Raw genomic sequence first — 15824 nt, 5'->3', positions numbered from 1 at the left:
AAAAGTGAGTCAATTATGTTCTTTTTTTCCCAGAACCACCTGCTTTCAGTAAAATGCTTGAGACATTGGATGTAATAAAAAGTTCTGATGTCATACTGCAATGTGAATTCAGTGGTACATCTCCTTTTGAAGTTACCTGGTACAAAGACAAAAGGCAAATTCGAGCAAGTAAAAAATATAAAATTACTTATGAAAACCATGTAGCGAGTCTTTATATTCTTAAAGTGGAGACACCTGACATAGGGGAATACATGTGTATGGTGAAAAATGATGTGGGAAGTATTAATTGCACTGGCACATTAAATCTCAAAGGTCAGTAAATTTTCTAAGCTCAATATTTAACTTTTACTGTACCAATTTTGGGAAATTATTACTGTGAGTTTTTGTTTCACACATAAGATATACTTTATTTCTTTAGAGCCGCCCATATTTGTGAAGAAACTTTCAAACATTTCTTCAGTATTCGGAGAGCCTGTCACATTACAAGGTACTATTAGAGGTTCGGAACCAATTCAAGTAACATGGATGAAAGAAAATAAACAAGTGAAAGATAATGAGGACATAACTATTACCCATGTACAAAACATTGTTACTTTGCATATTTCAAAAATGGAGCCTGTCCATGCTGGAATGTATGTTTGTCAAATCACAAATGATGCTGGAATGCAAGAGTCCTCTGCTGCATTATCACTCTTGGGTCAGTAACTTAATGTCAATATATATGAAATTTAATTCATGTTTGAGAACACTGCAGATGATTGTTTTATTAATGATATATAAGAATATTTTGTAAAACTGAATTTGTTTCTTACAGAACCTGCCACTATAGTGGAAAAAGCAGAATCTGTCAACGTTACTTCAGGAGATCCAGTAACTTTGGAATGCATTGTTAAAGGCACACCTGAGCTAAAAGCAAAATGGTTGAAAGAAGATCAAGAATTAGTGTCTGGCAGGAAATACAAGATTAGTTTTCTTAATGGAATTGCTACCCTAAAAGTTCTATCTACAGAGAAAGCAGATGGTGGTGAATATACTTTTGAAGTCCAGAATAATGTTGGTAGCAGCAGCTGCAAAGTATCAATCAACGTTCTAGGTTTGACTTCCTGTGTTTTCTTACCTTGCACTATTTTCTTTACTGTTTATTAATTAATTTTTAAAATCTTTTTCTAATCACGGCTCATTTTTGCTATATAAACAGATCGTATTATTCCACCAACATTTGTTAGAAAATTAAAGAAAATGGATGGTATCTTGGCTTCTTCACTCAAAATGGAATGCAAGGTTTCTGGATCGCCTCCAATTACTATGTCTTGGTTCAAAGATGGCCATGAGATTGTCCATGGTGAAAAATATCACCTGATATTTGGAGAAAATAAATGTGATTTGAAAATCAATACTTTGGAACTATCTGATGCTGGCAATTATTTATGTAAAGCAACCAATGCTGCAGGAAGCGATGAATGCAGTGGTGCTTTAACTGTGAAAGGTCAGTTTGATTTTTAATAATGATACTAATTTTTATTATTCTTTGCATAAAAAGTGCACTTTATGGTTGTAACAATTTTCATTTGATAGCAATTGGCTATAAATTTGTGAATGTTTATCTCGAATGGTGTTCAAAGACAATTTATGAAAAGCAGTAAAGTATATATGACAAGAATATAAAATAAAAAACAGGACATGGTTGTTATATTAATTAATCAGGCAATATCTTTAGTGAGAAAAACAGTGCTTATACCTCAGGTTGATGACTTTTCATCAAATTGAGGCAGGTTAGAAATTAGTTAATATTTCAGGTTGAAACCCTGTCCCAATGGAGAGTTTTGATTCAAAACATAAACAATTTCTTCTCCACCATTGTTGGCACTCAATCAATCCACTGAGTTCCTCTCACAGATTGCCTGTTGATCCAGCTTCCAACATCTGTAGCCTCCTGTTTCTCTTAAAATCGGTTGGAAAGAAGGGGGAAAGAGGGTGGAACCAAAGGAATCTCTGTGATGGAGGCCAAGAGATAGCAAAAGGGATATATGGGTGTAGGGCCAGCTGATCTTACAAATTATAATTAATTGGTCTAGAAAAGTTGTAAATAGGAAAAGACAAGTCAGAGCACAGAGGAGAAAAATACACAATGCTAGAATTGTGAGATAGAGAATGGGGAAATGTTTGAAAGGACACCAAAGTTAGTCTTGAGTCAGGAGAAAACAAATTCATTAAAAATTATTTGTAGAAAGGAATAGCCTGATTTCCTGATCTTATAATTTAGACCTAAACTTTAAGGAAGGGAAAAGTATAGGACAAATGTAGCAATATTGTTTGCTGTCAGAAGAAGAGGATTACAAAAGTGTAAAGTCTGTAGAACAAAAGACAATTGATTTTATCTCCATTTATAAAAAAAGTCTCTAAAATTTTCCATTTAAAAGAAATTATGCAATATAGTATTTCATTTTCACCCTTTAGAACCACCCTCATTTGTGAGTAAACCAGATCCTCAAGAAGTTTTACCTGGCTCAACAGTGAAATTTGTAAGTGTTATTACTGGCACAGCACCATTGAAAGTAAAATGGTTTAGAGGCAGCACTGAACTGGTAACAGGAAGAAGAAGTCACATATCTTTAAGTGACTCAATATCAGTACTTGAGCTATTAAATGTGGAACCTTCCCAAAGCGGTGACTACATTTGCCGAGTTAAGAATGAAGCTGGTGAAGATTCTTGTACAACAAAATTAGTTGTAAAAGGTTTGTAAAATACACATTTTAAGGATGAACATGAATAATAACATTTTAGCAAAGTTACAAGTATATATTTTTACAATTATTTGTCTATGTATTTTTTTAACCAGAACCAGCAGTATTCCAGAAAAAAATAAAAGATTCCAGTGCAGTACTGGGAAAGTCAGTTTGTCTTGATTGCATATACTCTGGTACTCCAGAAATCAAAATAACCTGGAAAAAGAATGGACTTGAGATATTCCAGTCCGAAAAGCATATTATTACGACTACTGAAACATCTTGCATTTTGGAAATACTCAACTCTGTTAGAGATGATGGTGCAACATATACTTGTGAAGTACAAAATGAAGCTGGAGGGGACACTTGTCAGGCTGAAGTAAAAATATTGGGTGTGTTCACTTTTAATTTCTTTCATTTGTAGAATTAAAACCAATACATTTCTTATTTGCTTTTTTTAATCAAAACATTTGGTATGCATCTTTTTTTAATCATTATAATGTATTGTTTTTAATCTTAGAACCGCCAGCATTTGTCCAACATTTAGAGCCACTGGAAGTAACAATCGGTGACTCAGGATCTTTTCAATGTGCACTGACTGGAACACCTGAAATAAAAGTAGCTTGGTACAAGGGAGATACAAAACTGAGATCCACCCCAAATTGCAAAATGGAGTTTGTGAACAATATTGCAAAATTGGAATTAAAGAAAGTAGCAATGAATGACTGTGGAGAATTCATATGCAAAGCTGAAAACAAAATAGGTGTCTGTTCATCAAAAGCTGTGCTCACTGTACAAGGTGATGTTGGTTGGTACATTAATTAGTATTGTGCAGAATGTGTTTGCCTTTATTAGAACATTTTGACCTTTTAATTATTGTTAAGAGAAGTTTGTACAATCAATTATATTAATTCTTCTGTTATGGTTTGTTTTACAGAGCGCAAAACTGCACCTTCTTTTGTAAGAAAACTTAAGAATATGGAAGTAACCTTTGGTCTTTCAGTAACATTTGAATGTCATACTGCTGGTTCAGCTCCCATTGAAACTTCTTGGTTTAAAGATGGTGTAAAATTGGTCCCTGGAGAAAATTTAAATATGTCTTTCATGGAGAATGTAGCAACTCTTAAAATTTTTAAAGCTGAGATGGAGCATGCTGGTGAATTCACTTGCAAAGCTTCAAACATGATGGGAGATGCTTCATGCAGTTCCAGACTATCTGTCAAAGGTATATTGAGTTAAACGTTTATGATTTCGACTTCTATAATTATTTAATATTTACCATAAACTATATAGTGTTGACATTTTAATAAATATCTGCTTTCATGTTGCTGTGCATAGTTATTACTTTGTTACTTTTACAATATAATATTTATGTTTACATTTTTAGAGCCTAGGGTTGCACCCCGATTTGATAAAAGACTAGAACCAGTAGAAGTTACAACAGGGGAAAGTGTGGATCTTGAATGCCATTTAATTGGGTCCTTCCCAATTAAAGTTACTTGGCTGAAGGATGGCAAAGAGATTCGATCTGGTGGCAATTACAAGATAACTTATGTGGAAAATACACCCCACTTGATCATTCTGAAAGCAGACAAAGGAGATGTTGGTCAATACATCTGTGAAGCCAGCAATGATATTGGAAAGGATTCTTGCAAGACTGAAGTGACTGTGAAAGGTACTGATCAGTAATAATTACAAATCTTTGCTTTCTGTTATATCATGTGAGCCTAGATGTTAGTAATTATAGAAGAAATCTTTTAAATAATTAAAACTGAATGTAAGTTGTAAGAATCCAGGTTTGGTTAGTTTCAAAGGATATTTTTTTAACATCTAAGTATGATTCTTAATACTTATTTGGTCAATTTTTTTGATATTCTGTGCATGTGTATTTCTTATTTTGATTTTCCTGAACATCCTTAGGTTGGAGCTTTGCTTGCTATAATAGTTGGCATTGCTTTGGTAGCTTTTAGGTTTATTCAATATTCAGATATAGATTAACTATTAATAAAACTGAAATTGGAAAAAAATTAAAAGATCCAAACAAGATAACAAAAATGCATAAACACCAATAAGTAAAATATCAAAATAATGCAAAAACAAAATTAAAAAGTAATAAGTTCCTCCTCAAGTTCTGCACTACAATCCCCATGAAAATCAGCAAGTTGCCAGAATTTCCACCAAATATGACTTTGTGCATGATCCAAGAGGCAACTTCCTCTGCTTAAAAGTGACCGGAATCCTGTGGTGTAGTGAACTAATAATAAGTCCACGTCAATGTACAGAAATGTGTGGTACATCGTCATTTCAAAAATTAAGTGGAAATAGTTCTGGCTTAGCTAAAGTTAGCATGCTTCAGAACAACTGGCTGTTTATCGCATTCATAGTGCTATTTCTGTCTGTTACAGATCGTAAAATTCCACCAAGCTTTACTAAAAAGCCTCTCGAAACAATACATGAAATAGAAGGAAAACCTATAAAACTTGAAGCTCGTGTTTCTGGTACACAACCACTATCTGTAACCTGGTTCAAAAATGAGCAAGAGATATTGCAAACTGAAAACTATGAGCTATCATTTAAACACAATTTTGTAACGTTGAACATTAAAAAAGCACAGTATGTTGATTCTGGTGTGTATACATGTGAAGCATCCAATGAAGTAGGCACTGCAAAGTTTAATGTCTCTGTTCTAATCGAAGGTTAGTAATACTTTAGTGATTACAATGGGTATTATTTTAATATTCTGTTGCTTACTGTCAACTGAGTTAACCAAAGACTTAACATAAAGAATGTTCTTTATACAATCAGTACCCATTATTAATACATTCACTTTCACTTACTTGTGAGGTTGTCCCCAGTCCCTACCTTGAACTTCTTTGAACAAGTATTTCTGTATCCATATACGTGCTGAGGTACCAATCATTGTCTGTATAAACATAGTGATCAATTTTCATACTGCTTGGGTCAAGTGGTTCCTTATTGTTTGCTTTTGCAGTTGAGAATAGCCTCAGGCTTACATAACTGTTCCCTATGATTTCAGAACTGATCTCTGCATTCAAATATAAATGGATTCATTTAAATGGATACTATTACCTTATAGGTATTTTTTAAAAACTGTAATACTTTAGGGACTATTTTATGATTATTTGAGGGTCATAGGATACAAAAGACAGTGTCTAAGTGGTGTTCATTTTATTTGGTATATGTGGGAAGCCCCTGTCTCTTGTGATTAATGAAGAGTTGGAAGAGATATTTTTACTTTTTATTTTTCATAATGTGGCACTACTTGTATCTGCTGCACTTGAGAAGGTGGTCAGAGAGACAAGTAAATGAAAATCATTGTGCGGCCATGGCACACAGGAAATAGAGGAATGAATGTTTAAAGTGGTTTAGAGTTGCAAATATGATGCCAGTTAAACTAGTTGCTTTGTCAGGCTTCTCAAGTGTTGTTTCATGCTGAGATTGTTGGTATGTAGAGTGATCTTGGTTTCTTTGCAGATGAATCACTGAAATTTAATATGGTCATGGGGAAACACATAGGAAGTCTGAATTGTCTTCTAAATCTGTAATTGTTTATTTTGCAGAACATAAAATGGCACCTTATTTCATCAGGAAAATTAAGAATATGGAAACATCTCTTGGTTTACCAGTGACCTTTGAATGTTGCACTGCTGGTTCTGCTCCTATTAAAGTATCTTGGTTCAAAGATGGTGTGAAATTACTCCCTGGAGAAAACTTAATCATATCTTTCATAGAGAATGTAGCAACTCTTAAAATACTTAAAACTGAGACGAATCATGCTGGTGAATTCACTTGCAAAGCTTCCAATGAAGTTGGAGTTGTTTCATGTAGTTCAAAACTAGTTCTTACAGGTATGTTGGATTAAATATTTGCCTTAATTTTACTTTAATAATGTTTTGATCTATAATTGATATATCTTGTTACTTTACAATTGATATTTCTATAATAGAATTATTGTATTAATTATCATGTTTTCAGAGTCCAGAGTTGCTCCTCTATTTGACAAAAAACTGGAGCCAGTGGAGGTAACAACCGGACAAACAGTGGACCTTGAGTGCCACTTAATTGGCTCTCCACCAATTAAAGTTACTTGGCTGAAGGATGGCAAAGAGATTCGATCGGGTGGCAATTACAAGATAATGTGTGTGGAAAATATACCCCGCCTGATTATTCTGAAAGCAGAAAAGGGAGATGCTTCTGAATATATTTGTGAGGCCAGCAATGAAATTGGAAAGGATTCATGCAAAACTGAAGTTACTGTGAAAGGTATTGATTAATAGCAGTTATAATCTTCACTCTCTCTGCATCTAATGAGCCTAGACTTCAACAATTTCAAAGCAGAATGTTTATTTTTGCATTTCAAAATGATTCTGACAAGTCGTTTGATCATTTCTGTTATATATTTATCTGTGTTTCTCACTATTATGATATTTAAAAATGTTTTAATGTTGATCATTAGTTCTCTATTTTAGTGCACATCAATCTCTCCTTTTCCTGAAGCACATATTTAACTTTGAAGACCAAAGAATGTGAACACCATTTAACACGGATAAGGCTGAACTTCTACATCAACTCCATTTTCCTGTATTTTCCCTTGTTCACTATGATCTGTAAACAATAATCTGTAATTCTTAGTCTTGAATATATTTAGATGAGTTAATATCTACATTTCATTCATGAAAGAATAATATTATTGAAGAAATTAAAAATAGCTATGGATCTGATCTGACAGTCTGGTTTCCTACATAAATTGCTGTTGCTTTTATCTTGTCCAACGGAAAGGCTCCATCCTAATGACTTTCCATACCCCTGGATTCCAGCAACATATCTACCAGGTCATGCAAAATAGGGGCCCTTTCCAGGAAACTTTCTGATGATTGGCAAAGTTGGGGACAGGGCTTTGCTAACTGTAATAGTCGCCAATAGGTTTATTAGTTTTTAATTGCATAATATTCAAAGGTAGTTTAAAAACTATAATAATTAAGGCAAGTAATAAGTTAAATAGAACTATTTGAAAAAATGTTGCTTGAAATACACAAAGCAAGTAACAATTAAGAGCAAGTCAAAGCAAACAAAATTAAATATGTAAAACTATTGCTCTACAATTCCCATTAAAATAAGTGTGGCCACAGATCTTGCAGAAATTTTGTCAAATGTACCACTGCTTCTGTGTACTACAATGAACTAACAGTAAGTCCATGTGAGTACGACAAAAATTACCAATTGATCAAGTTGAAACCATCATTAAAAGTCAGCCTGCCTCAAGCCAATTGAATGTATGTGATATTTATATTGTTACTCCTTTCTATTGCAGATTATAAAATTCCACCAAACTTTACTAAAAAACCTCTTGAAACAATTCATGAGACGGAAGGAAAATCTATAAAACTTCAAGCTCATGTTTCTGGTTCACAACCATTATCCGTAACCTGGTTCAAAGATGAGCAAGAGATCTTGCAAACTGAAAACTATGAGCTATCATTTAAAAACAATGTCATAATGTTGAACATTAAAAAAGCACAGCTTGCTGATTCTGGGTTGTATATATGTGAAGCATCCAATGAAGTAGGCACTGCAAGGCTTAATGTCTCCCTGCTTATCAAAGGTTAGTGAAGGGTAATGATGATTGTATGGAATGCAAATTGTCCTCTTTCTTCAGTCGCATTTATTAATCTTTTAGAAGTGTTATTAGAACTATATTCCTTTAAAGTACAAATCTCAAAAAGAAATTAAAGATAGTATCAAATAAAATGAAGAATCTAATATAGTTGCCAGAGATTGCAGTACATTATAAGATAGCAAACATTTTAGAACTCAGTGAAAATAAGCCAAGAAGTTGATAAAGACAAGATGGAATATTAGAGTAGACTATTAAGAAACATAAAAATTGAGTATTATTTATTGTAATGTTCAATGGGCATTCTAAAATCCTTATTGTTGTAAACACTTCTTGTCAGCATATCATTTTGATGTTATCTTTTTTCTTGATTATACATTGGTTAAAGGCCAACAATTATTTCCCATCTCTAATAGCCCTTTATATAGTAGTAGTAAGCCACCTTCTTTAACATGCCATGGATTCCCAGGAAAGCAGCTCACAATGCTTTTGAGAGAGAATTCCATGATTTAGACCCATTTGTAATGACAATGATATCTTTCCAAGTCAGAATATTGTGTGATTTGCCGAGGAACCTGTACGTGCCATGTGCTTTCTTGGCATAGAGTTCGTAGCTTTAACAGGTCCTATCAGAGTTGCCTAGGCAATTGACTGAAGTGTATTTTGTCGATGGTGTACACTGTAGCCATGGTGCGCAGGTACTGACTGCAATAAATACTTTGAGTGACTTACAGCGATTGCAGTATCCTTGTGCATGAATGACTGAAAGTTAACTTCTGAGTATGGCATGCAAGTAGGGTATTCAAATTTTCATAACATTTTATTTTACAGAACATAAAATTCCACCTTCTTTCTTAAGAACAATGGAGAATATTGAAATAACTGTTGGTTCACCAATCACATTTGAATGTCGTACTGCTGGCTCAGCTCCTATTGAAACTGCTTGGTTTAAAGATGGTGTAAAATTAATTCCTGGAGAAAATTTAATTATATCATTTATAGAGAATGTAGCATCTCTTAAAATTCTTAAAACTGAATTGAAGCATGCTGGTGAATTCAGTTGCAAAGCTTCCAACGTAGCGGGAGATATTTCATGTCATTCAAAATTGTCTCTCAAAGGTAAAGTATGTTGAGTTAAATATTTATTAATTCAGCTTCTTTCCTTATTTAATATTTGCCTTTTATAGTATTAGGACTTCAATATCTACTTTCATCCATTATTACTAGATGTTATTACTTTGCTGTTGATGCATTTATAATAGAGTGCAAATCTTGTTATGTTTTCAGAGTCTAGAGTTGCTCCTCAATTTGACAAAAAATTAGAACCGGTAGAAGTTACAATTGGAAAAGCTGTGGATCTTGAGTGCCACTTAATTGGGTCTTCCCCAATTAAAGTTAGATGGCTGAAGGATGGCAGAGAGATTCATTCGGGTGGCAATTATAAGATAACTTTTGCGGAAGATACACCTCATCTGATTATTCTGAAAGCGGACAAAGGAGATGTTGGTCAATACATTTGTGAGGCCAGCAATGATATTGGAAAGGATTCATGCAAAGCTGTAGTAACTGTGAAAGGTTATTATTCAATAACAAATTATAATTCTTTATTATTTGGTATATTATATGTGTCTGGGCTTTATTAATTATGGAATAAATGTTTACATCTTTCAAAAATGATTCATATTTGTTGTGCTACCATTCAACAAGAATAAAGCTGAACTTTTATATCAGCTGCAATTCCCTCCACTTTCCCATTTCTCCTCTTCCCAATTGTGCTCAAAATCCTGTAGATCTTAATACAGAATATATTCAGTGCCTTGAGCAATTGCTTTTTGCCCATTGGAGATTAATATCACTGAAGATATATAAAAAAAAATCTGTGGACCATATCATGCTTGAATCACTGCCAGTGATCTGTCTGACCACCTTATTAGCACTTATTGCTGAGGCTCTAACTTCCACATTCTGGAATGCAGCAATATTTTATCAGGTGTTGCAGGAAAGATATCCTGCCCTCAAAACTTCCTGGTAGTTAGCAAAACTGGAGAGAAAGCTCTTGAAATTATTTTTTCATGTAAATAATTAAATATGCAACAAAATTGTTTTTGAGTCAAGACAAATAGAATGAACTAAAAAACTAAAATAAAAATAGTTTAAAATAATTAAAAACAGCAAAGCAAACACAAAATTAAGAAGTAACACATTACCATTGGCCTTCTAAAATGTACACAGATCAAACCCTTTTATGTCTATGGGGTCTCAGATTTTACACCATGCTTGATCTAGTGTATAATCCGAGGAGCAATTTGCTCAGTTTAATGTTCTGGTCTGCTGCAGAATTCCAATTGAATTGCAATTTTAAATGGCAAATGACAGCAGTTCTAATTGGAACTGTTGGTAATAGTCAGCATGTTTTAGGCCAGGTAGATGTGTGTTTTTCATAATGCTACTCCTTTCTGTTACAGATCGTAAAATTCCACCAAGTTTTACCAAAAAGCCTCTTGAAACAATTCATGATACAGAAGGAAGATCTATAAAACTTGAAGCTCGAGTTTCTGGTTCACAACCATTATCTGTCACCTGGTTCAAAGATGAGCAAGAGATCTTGCAAACCACAAATTATGAGTTATCATTTAAAAATAATCTTGTAACAATGAACATTAAGAAAGCACAGCTTGCTGATTCTGGTGTTTATACATGTGAAGCATCCAATGAGGCAGGTTCTGCAACATTTAGTGTGTCTCTGCTGATCAAAGGTTAGTGATGGATATTCATGGCTATAAGGGTTGGCAAAACTTACACTTGCCAATGTATATTTAGAAACATAGAAAACCTACAGCACATTACAGGCCCTTTGGCCCGCAATGTTGTGCCGATCATGTAACCTATTCTAGAAACTGTGTGGAATTTCCCTACTGCATAGCCCTCTATTTTTCTAAGCTCCATGTACCTATCTAAGAGTCTCTTAAAAGACCCTATTGTATCCACCTCCACCACTGTCACTGGCAGTGCAATCCATGCACCCGCCACTCTCTATGTGAAAAACTTACCTCTGACATCCTCCTTATAACTACTTCAAAGCATCTTAAAACTATGCCCCCTCGTGTTCGCCATTTCAGTCCTGGGAAAAAGCCTCTGGCTATCCACACAAGCAGTGCCTCTCATCAACTTTATACACCTCTATCAAGCCACCTGTCATATTCTGTTACTCCAAGGGAAAAAAGGCAAAGTTCACTCAACCTATTTTCATAAGGCATGCTCTCCAATCCAGGCAAGTTCACTGTAAATCTCCTCTGCACTCTCTCATTTCGTCATTTTTTAAATATTTATTATTACAAAGTCCATTGGACTTCTAAAATCCTTGTTGTTGATTTCTCTTTGTTTAAAATATTGCATTTTAATCAATAACTATAAATACAGATATGTTCATTATTTATTCATTTTTCACTATTTGGACATTGCTGGAAAGGTCAGCATTTATTGACTCTCTCTAATATTACTAGGGATGTAATGGTGAGTCAGATTCTTGAGCCATCACAGTCCTTCCAGAAAAGCTAGTCCTATTGTGCCGTTGAGAGGAGATTCCAGGTTTTAGGCCAAGTCACGTTAAAGGAACATCAATTTATTTCAAAATCAGAATGTTCTGTGATCTGGACATAATCCTGGAGGCAATGGTATTCTCATAAATCTCTTTGGTTGTAGAAAAGCTGCTGTCAGAATTGGCTGGGCAAATAATTAGTGCATTTGTTGATGGCACACATACCATATAGAGAGAGTTGCATATAGAGAGTGGAATGAATATTTACAGTAATTTAGAATGGTAGATGTGGTGCCTATCAAGTCAAGTGCTTTGCTCCAGTGATGTCAAACATTTAGAGCATTGTTTCAATGTCAGAGATTGAAAAGTGTTGGTAGTCAGAGGGACCTGGATTTCTCTGTACACAAATAGCTGTTAACTTTTTGAACGGGCAAGTAGGAATTTAGAATTCCTTTATCTGTTTCTTCAGTTTTATAAGCTGTGATCATTAAGAATAAAGTATACTGTACTATCTTGCCCTTGTATTAGTATATGAGTCCCTTGTTACTTCTGGAATCACTATGTTTCTGCAAATTGAGTTTCTTTTCTTGATTTTCTGTCTTCATCTAGCTTGCCCATTTTGAAAATTAGAATCCAATTCAAGCGGTAGGAGTTCATATCCTAATTGAGTTACAATAGCAATCATTCTATGTTATTCTGTTGTTGGGCAAGTTTTATCATTCAGGATAGGTCATTAGATGAAACTTTATCTATGGAAAAGTACTTAAAGTATCGGAGCGTAAATGCAGGTATTAAGGGTTATTAATGGTTTGAGCAAGTCTGCATCTAAACATTCTTAGGTGAAAGAGAAAATGTGTTAATTGGAAACAACAAGGACATGAACACAAAGGAGAGAGAGTATATAAAATGATAATAGAAATGTTCTGTATTAAATATTAACATTTCTTTTGTGTTGTTTTAGAGCTTAAGAAGCCACCTGTCTGTGATATTCCACTTAAACCAATGACAGTGACTGAGGGAGAGTTTGTGCAGCTAAGTTGTCACGTCCATGGGTCTGAACCAATTAAAGTACAGTGGTTCAAAGACAGGAAAGAAATAAAACCATCTGACAAACTGAACATGACTTTTGTAAATGGCACAGCTACCCTAGCAATTAAAACCGCTGCAAAGACAGATAGTGGTGACTACTTGTGTAAAGCCACAAATGAAGCTGGGAGTGACAACTGCAAAGCCAAACTAACAATCCAAGGTATGGGGTAGATAAATAAGATGTTTTTTTATCTGCATGTAATTGGGGGAAATAGGAATGAATAACCCATAGAAAGTCCTGACGAAGGGTCTCGGCCCAAAACGTCGACAGTGCTTCTCCTTATAGATGCTGCCTGGCCTGCTGTGTTCCACCAGCATTTTGTGTGTGTTATTGTTTGAATTTCCAGCATCTGCAGATTTCCTCGTGTTAACCCGTAGAAATAGTTAAGGCAGACATAAATGACAAGAAATGAGATGAAGTACAAAGTCAAAAGCTTTACAACTTGCACATGAAAAGAAATTGTGGTACTATCTCAGATTCATTCACCAAATATCTTACAAACATATTACCTTATCCTACTGTTGAATTGAAAATCAATACTTAAGCGAAGAAATGGATTCAGCCATAAATGAATAGATAGAGTTCTGTATGTAAATATTAATTGTAATATTGGTGTTGCACAAAAGTTTATATAAATTAAATTTAAACTGAGGAATTGACCTAACCAGAACTCTCTGAAGGAGACTTTCTGAAGAAAGGGTTCTTGCTCTTCCTCACTAGATGCAGTGTCAGTCACATTCAGCAAATGTACCTCTAGTAGAAGTTATTTTGTGATAAGGTCAAAGTGTGGTATCAATGTGCCCTGAATACCTTTGGTTAAATCAGATTTGATTTAAACAAAATATTACAATTTTTCTCTGTACAGAGCATGCATTCACCATGTTTACTTTCTGAGAAATTGTGAATAGTTAATAGAATTAGACTTTTCGAATTCATTTAATTTATTTTGATTTAGAAAAAGTGGCAGCAAAGAAAGTGGTTTCTCCACCACAACCTGAAAAGATCTTCTTCATCGAGAAACCAAATAACTTGAAAGTAATAGAAAGTAAGTGCACTGTTGAATACTTTTGCTGTGAATATATTTGTTAAAAAGTAATATTTCTGCGAGGTGATATTTAAAGAAGTTATTTTACATTTCAGAGGATATAGCAACATTTACTGCAAAGGTTGGTGGTGATCCAATTCCAAATGTCAAATGGATGAAAGGCAAATGGAGGCAAATGAACCATGGTGGACGATTTATTATACAACAGAAGGGACAAGAGGCCAAACTAGAAATCAAAGATGTGGTAAAAACTGACTCTGGACATTACAGATGTGTTGCATCTAATAAATTTGGTGAAATTGAAAGCAGTGCAAACTTAGAAATTGAGGAGAAGAAAGAAGTCATTGTTGAAACAGACTTTAGAGCAAAATTAAAGAAGTAAGTATTCTGGTTTATGTATTGCTAATAAAGTTTTGATTTTTCATCTGATCATTATTTTGATTATGTTCATAATGTTCCTGAACCTCTCTCGCTCTCTCTTGCTTAATTTTGGCCTTTTTCTGCATGTTGATTTGTTTTATTTAGTGGAATGGATATAATTTAGTTATGTTTTTGTTAATAACACACAGGTTTTAACATTTTTACATTGACTCATGGATTTCTGATGTAGATTTTTAATAATGAATTAATTTTACTATTTATTTTTAAAGAACACCATCCAAGAAAAAGGAAGAAGAAGCAGATAAGGACATTGATATTGTAGAACTGTTAAGGAATGTCGATCCTAAGGAATATGAGAAGTATGCACGTATGTATGGAATTACAGATTTCCGAGGTCTCCTCCAAGCCATTGAGCTACTGAAGGCCAGCAAAGAAGATGAAACTCACAGAGTAGTGCGTAATGTTTTATATGTTTGTACCATAGGACATATTTTACATTTTATGCAGAATAGATGGCTTATATTCATGCTCTTTGGTAATTACTTCTAATTGATGCTTTATTAAGGAGATCGAAGAGCAGGAGCGAGGTCCTGAAGAAGACGAGTTTAATGAACTAATTCAATATATTCAGCAAAGAATAGAAAATGTTGAGGTATGTTTTCCATCTTTATAATACAATGATTTTCTCAAGTGATATGATATTCTGTGGTATTCTGTGCATATCTTTGGAAATAGACATTTATAAAAATGTTTGTTTTCTCTACACTATAGCCTATTGAATTAATCAAAGATATTGAAGATCAGGTTGTACGTACAAATGCAGATGCAGTGTTTGAATGTGCCATAAAAATAAACTATCCTGAAATCAAGCTTTCCTGGTACAAAGGAACTGAAAAATTGGAATCAAATAGCAAGTATGAAATGAGCATCGATGGTAATATTCATCACTTAAGAATTAGGAATTGTGGTCTGCAAGATCAAGGCAACTTCCGCATTGTCTGTGGCCCACATATCTCAAGTGCTAAACTGACAGTTGTTGGTAAGTGGCATATATAATTTTGTTTCTGAATGTTCTCTGGAGACTTTTTAACTCCTCTAATTTATGTAAATTCTTTTGTTTCTGTTCTCTAGAACCTATTGTTGAACAACATCTTGAAAATCTTTCCGGGAAAGAAGGTCATATCTGTATCATGGTTTGCCAGTTTTCCTTACCAAATTTAAAAACTGAATGGTTTAAAAATGGCAGGAGAATTGAGGGTCAAGGCCGATATTCCATAGATGTTGTAGATAAATTACAGAAAGTTACTATAAGTGACTTGAAACCCGAGGATCAAGGTCGATTTACTTGCAGATTTGAAGATCTAGAGACATCTGCTGACTTAAGGGTTCAAGGTTTGTAGCTTTATTA

The 15824-nt window shown here is 34.1% G+C and overlaps 1 protein-coding gene across 1 annotated transcript in view; it reads left to right on the top strand.

The window, feature by feature from the left end:
* The window catches only part of ttn.1 (titin, tandem duplicate 1), a 324448-nt gene that overhangs the window by 113398 nt on the left and 195226 nt on the right, over window positions 1–15824 (top strand). Inside the window, 23 exon segments of the mRNA XM_059968782.1 lie at window positions 34–312; window positions 419–697; window positions 815–1093; window positions 1199–1486; window positions 2458–2736; window positions 2841–3119; window positions 3248–3526; window positions 3665–3952; window positions 4115–4402; window positions 5133–5423; window positions 6309–6596; window positions 6724–7011; window positions 8060–8350; window positions 9194–9481; window positions 9650–9937; window positions 10828–11118; window positions 12862–13149; window positions 13946–14035; window positions 14131–14413; window positions 14686–14869; window positions 14982–15068; window positions 15188–15455; window positions 15548–15808. Coding sequence (XP_059824765.1) covers window positions 34–312; window positions 419–697; window positions 815–1093; window positions 1199–1486; window positions 2458–2736; window positions 2841–3119; window positions 3248–3526; window positions 3665–3952; window positions 4115–4402; window positions 5133–5423; window positions 6309–6596; window positions 6724–7011; window positions 8060–8350; window positions 9194–9481; window positions 9650–9937; window positions 10828–11118; window positions 12862–13149; window positions 13946–14035; window positions 14131–14413; window positions 14686–14869; window positions 14982–15068; window positions 15188–15455; window positions 15548–15808 — 6024 coding nt within the window.

The sequence above is a fragment of the Hypanus sabinus genome, chromosome 4, assembly GCF_030144855.1.
Source record: "Hypanus sabinus isolate sHypSab1 chromosome 4, sHypSab1.hap1, whole genome shotgun sequence".
In the NCBI taxonomy this organism is placed as follows: Eukaryota; Metazoa; Chordata; class Chondrichthyes; order Myliobatiformes; family Dasyatidae; genus Hypanus; species Hypanus sabinus.
This window is presented reverse-complemented; position numbering and strand designations above follow the sequence as displayed.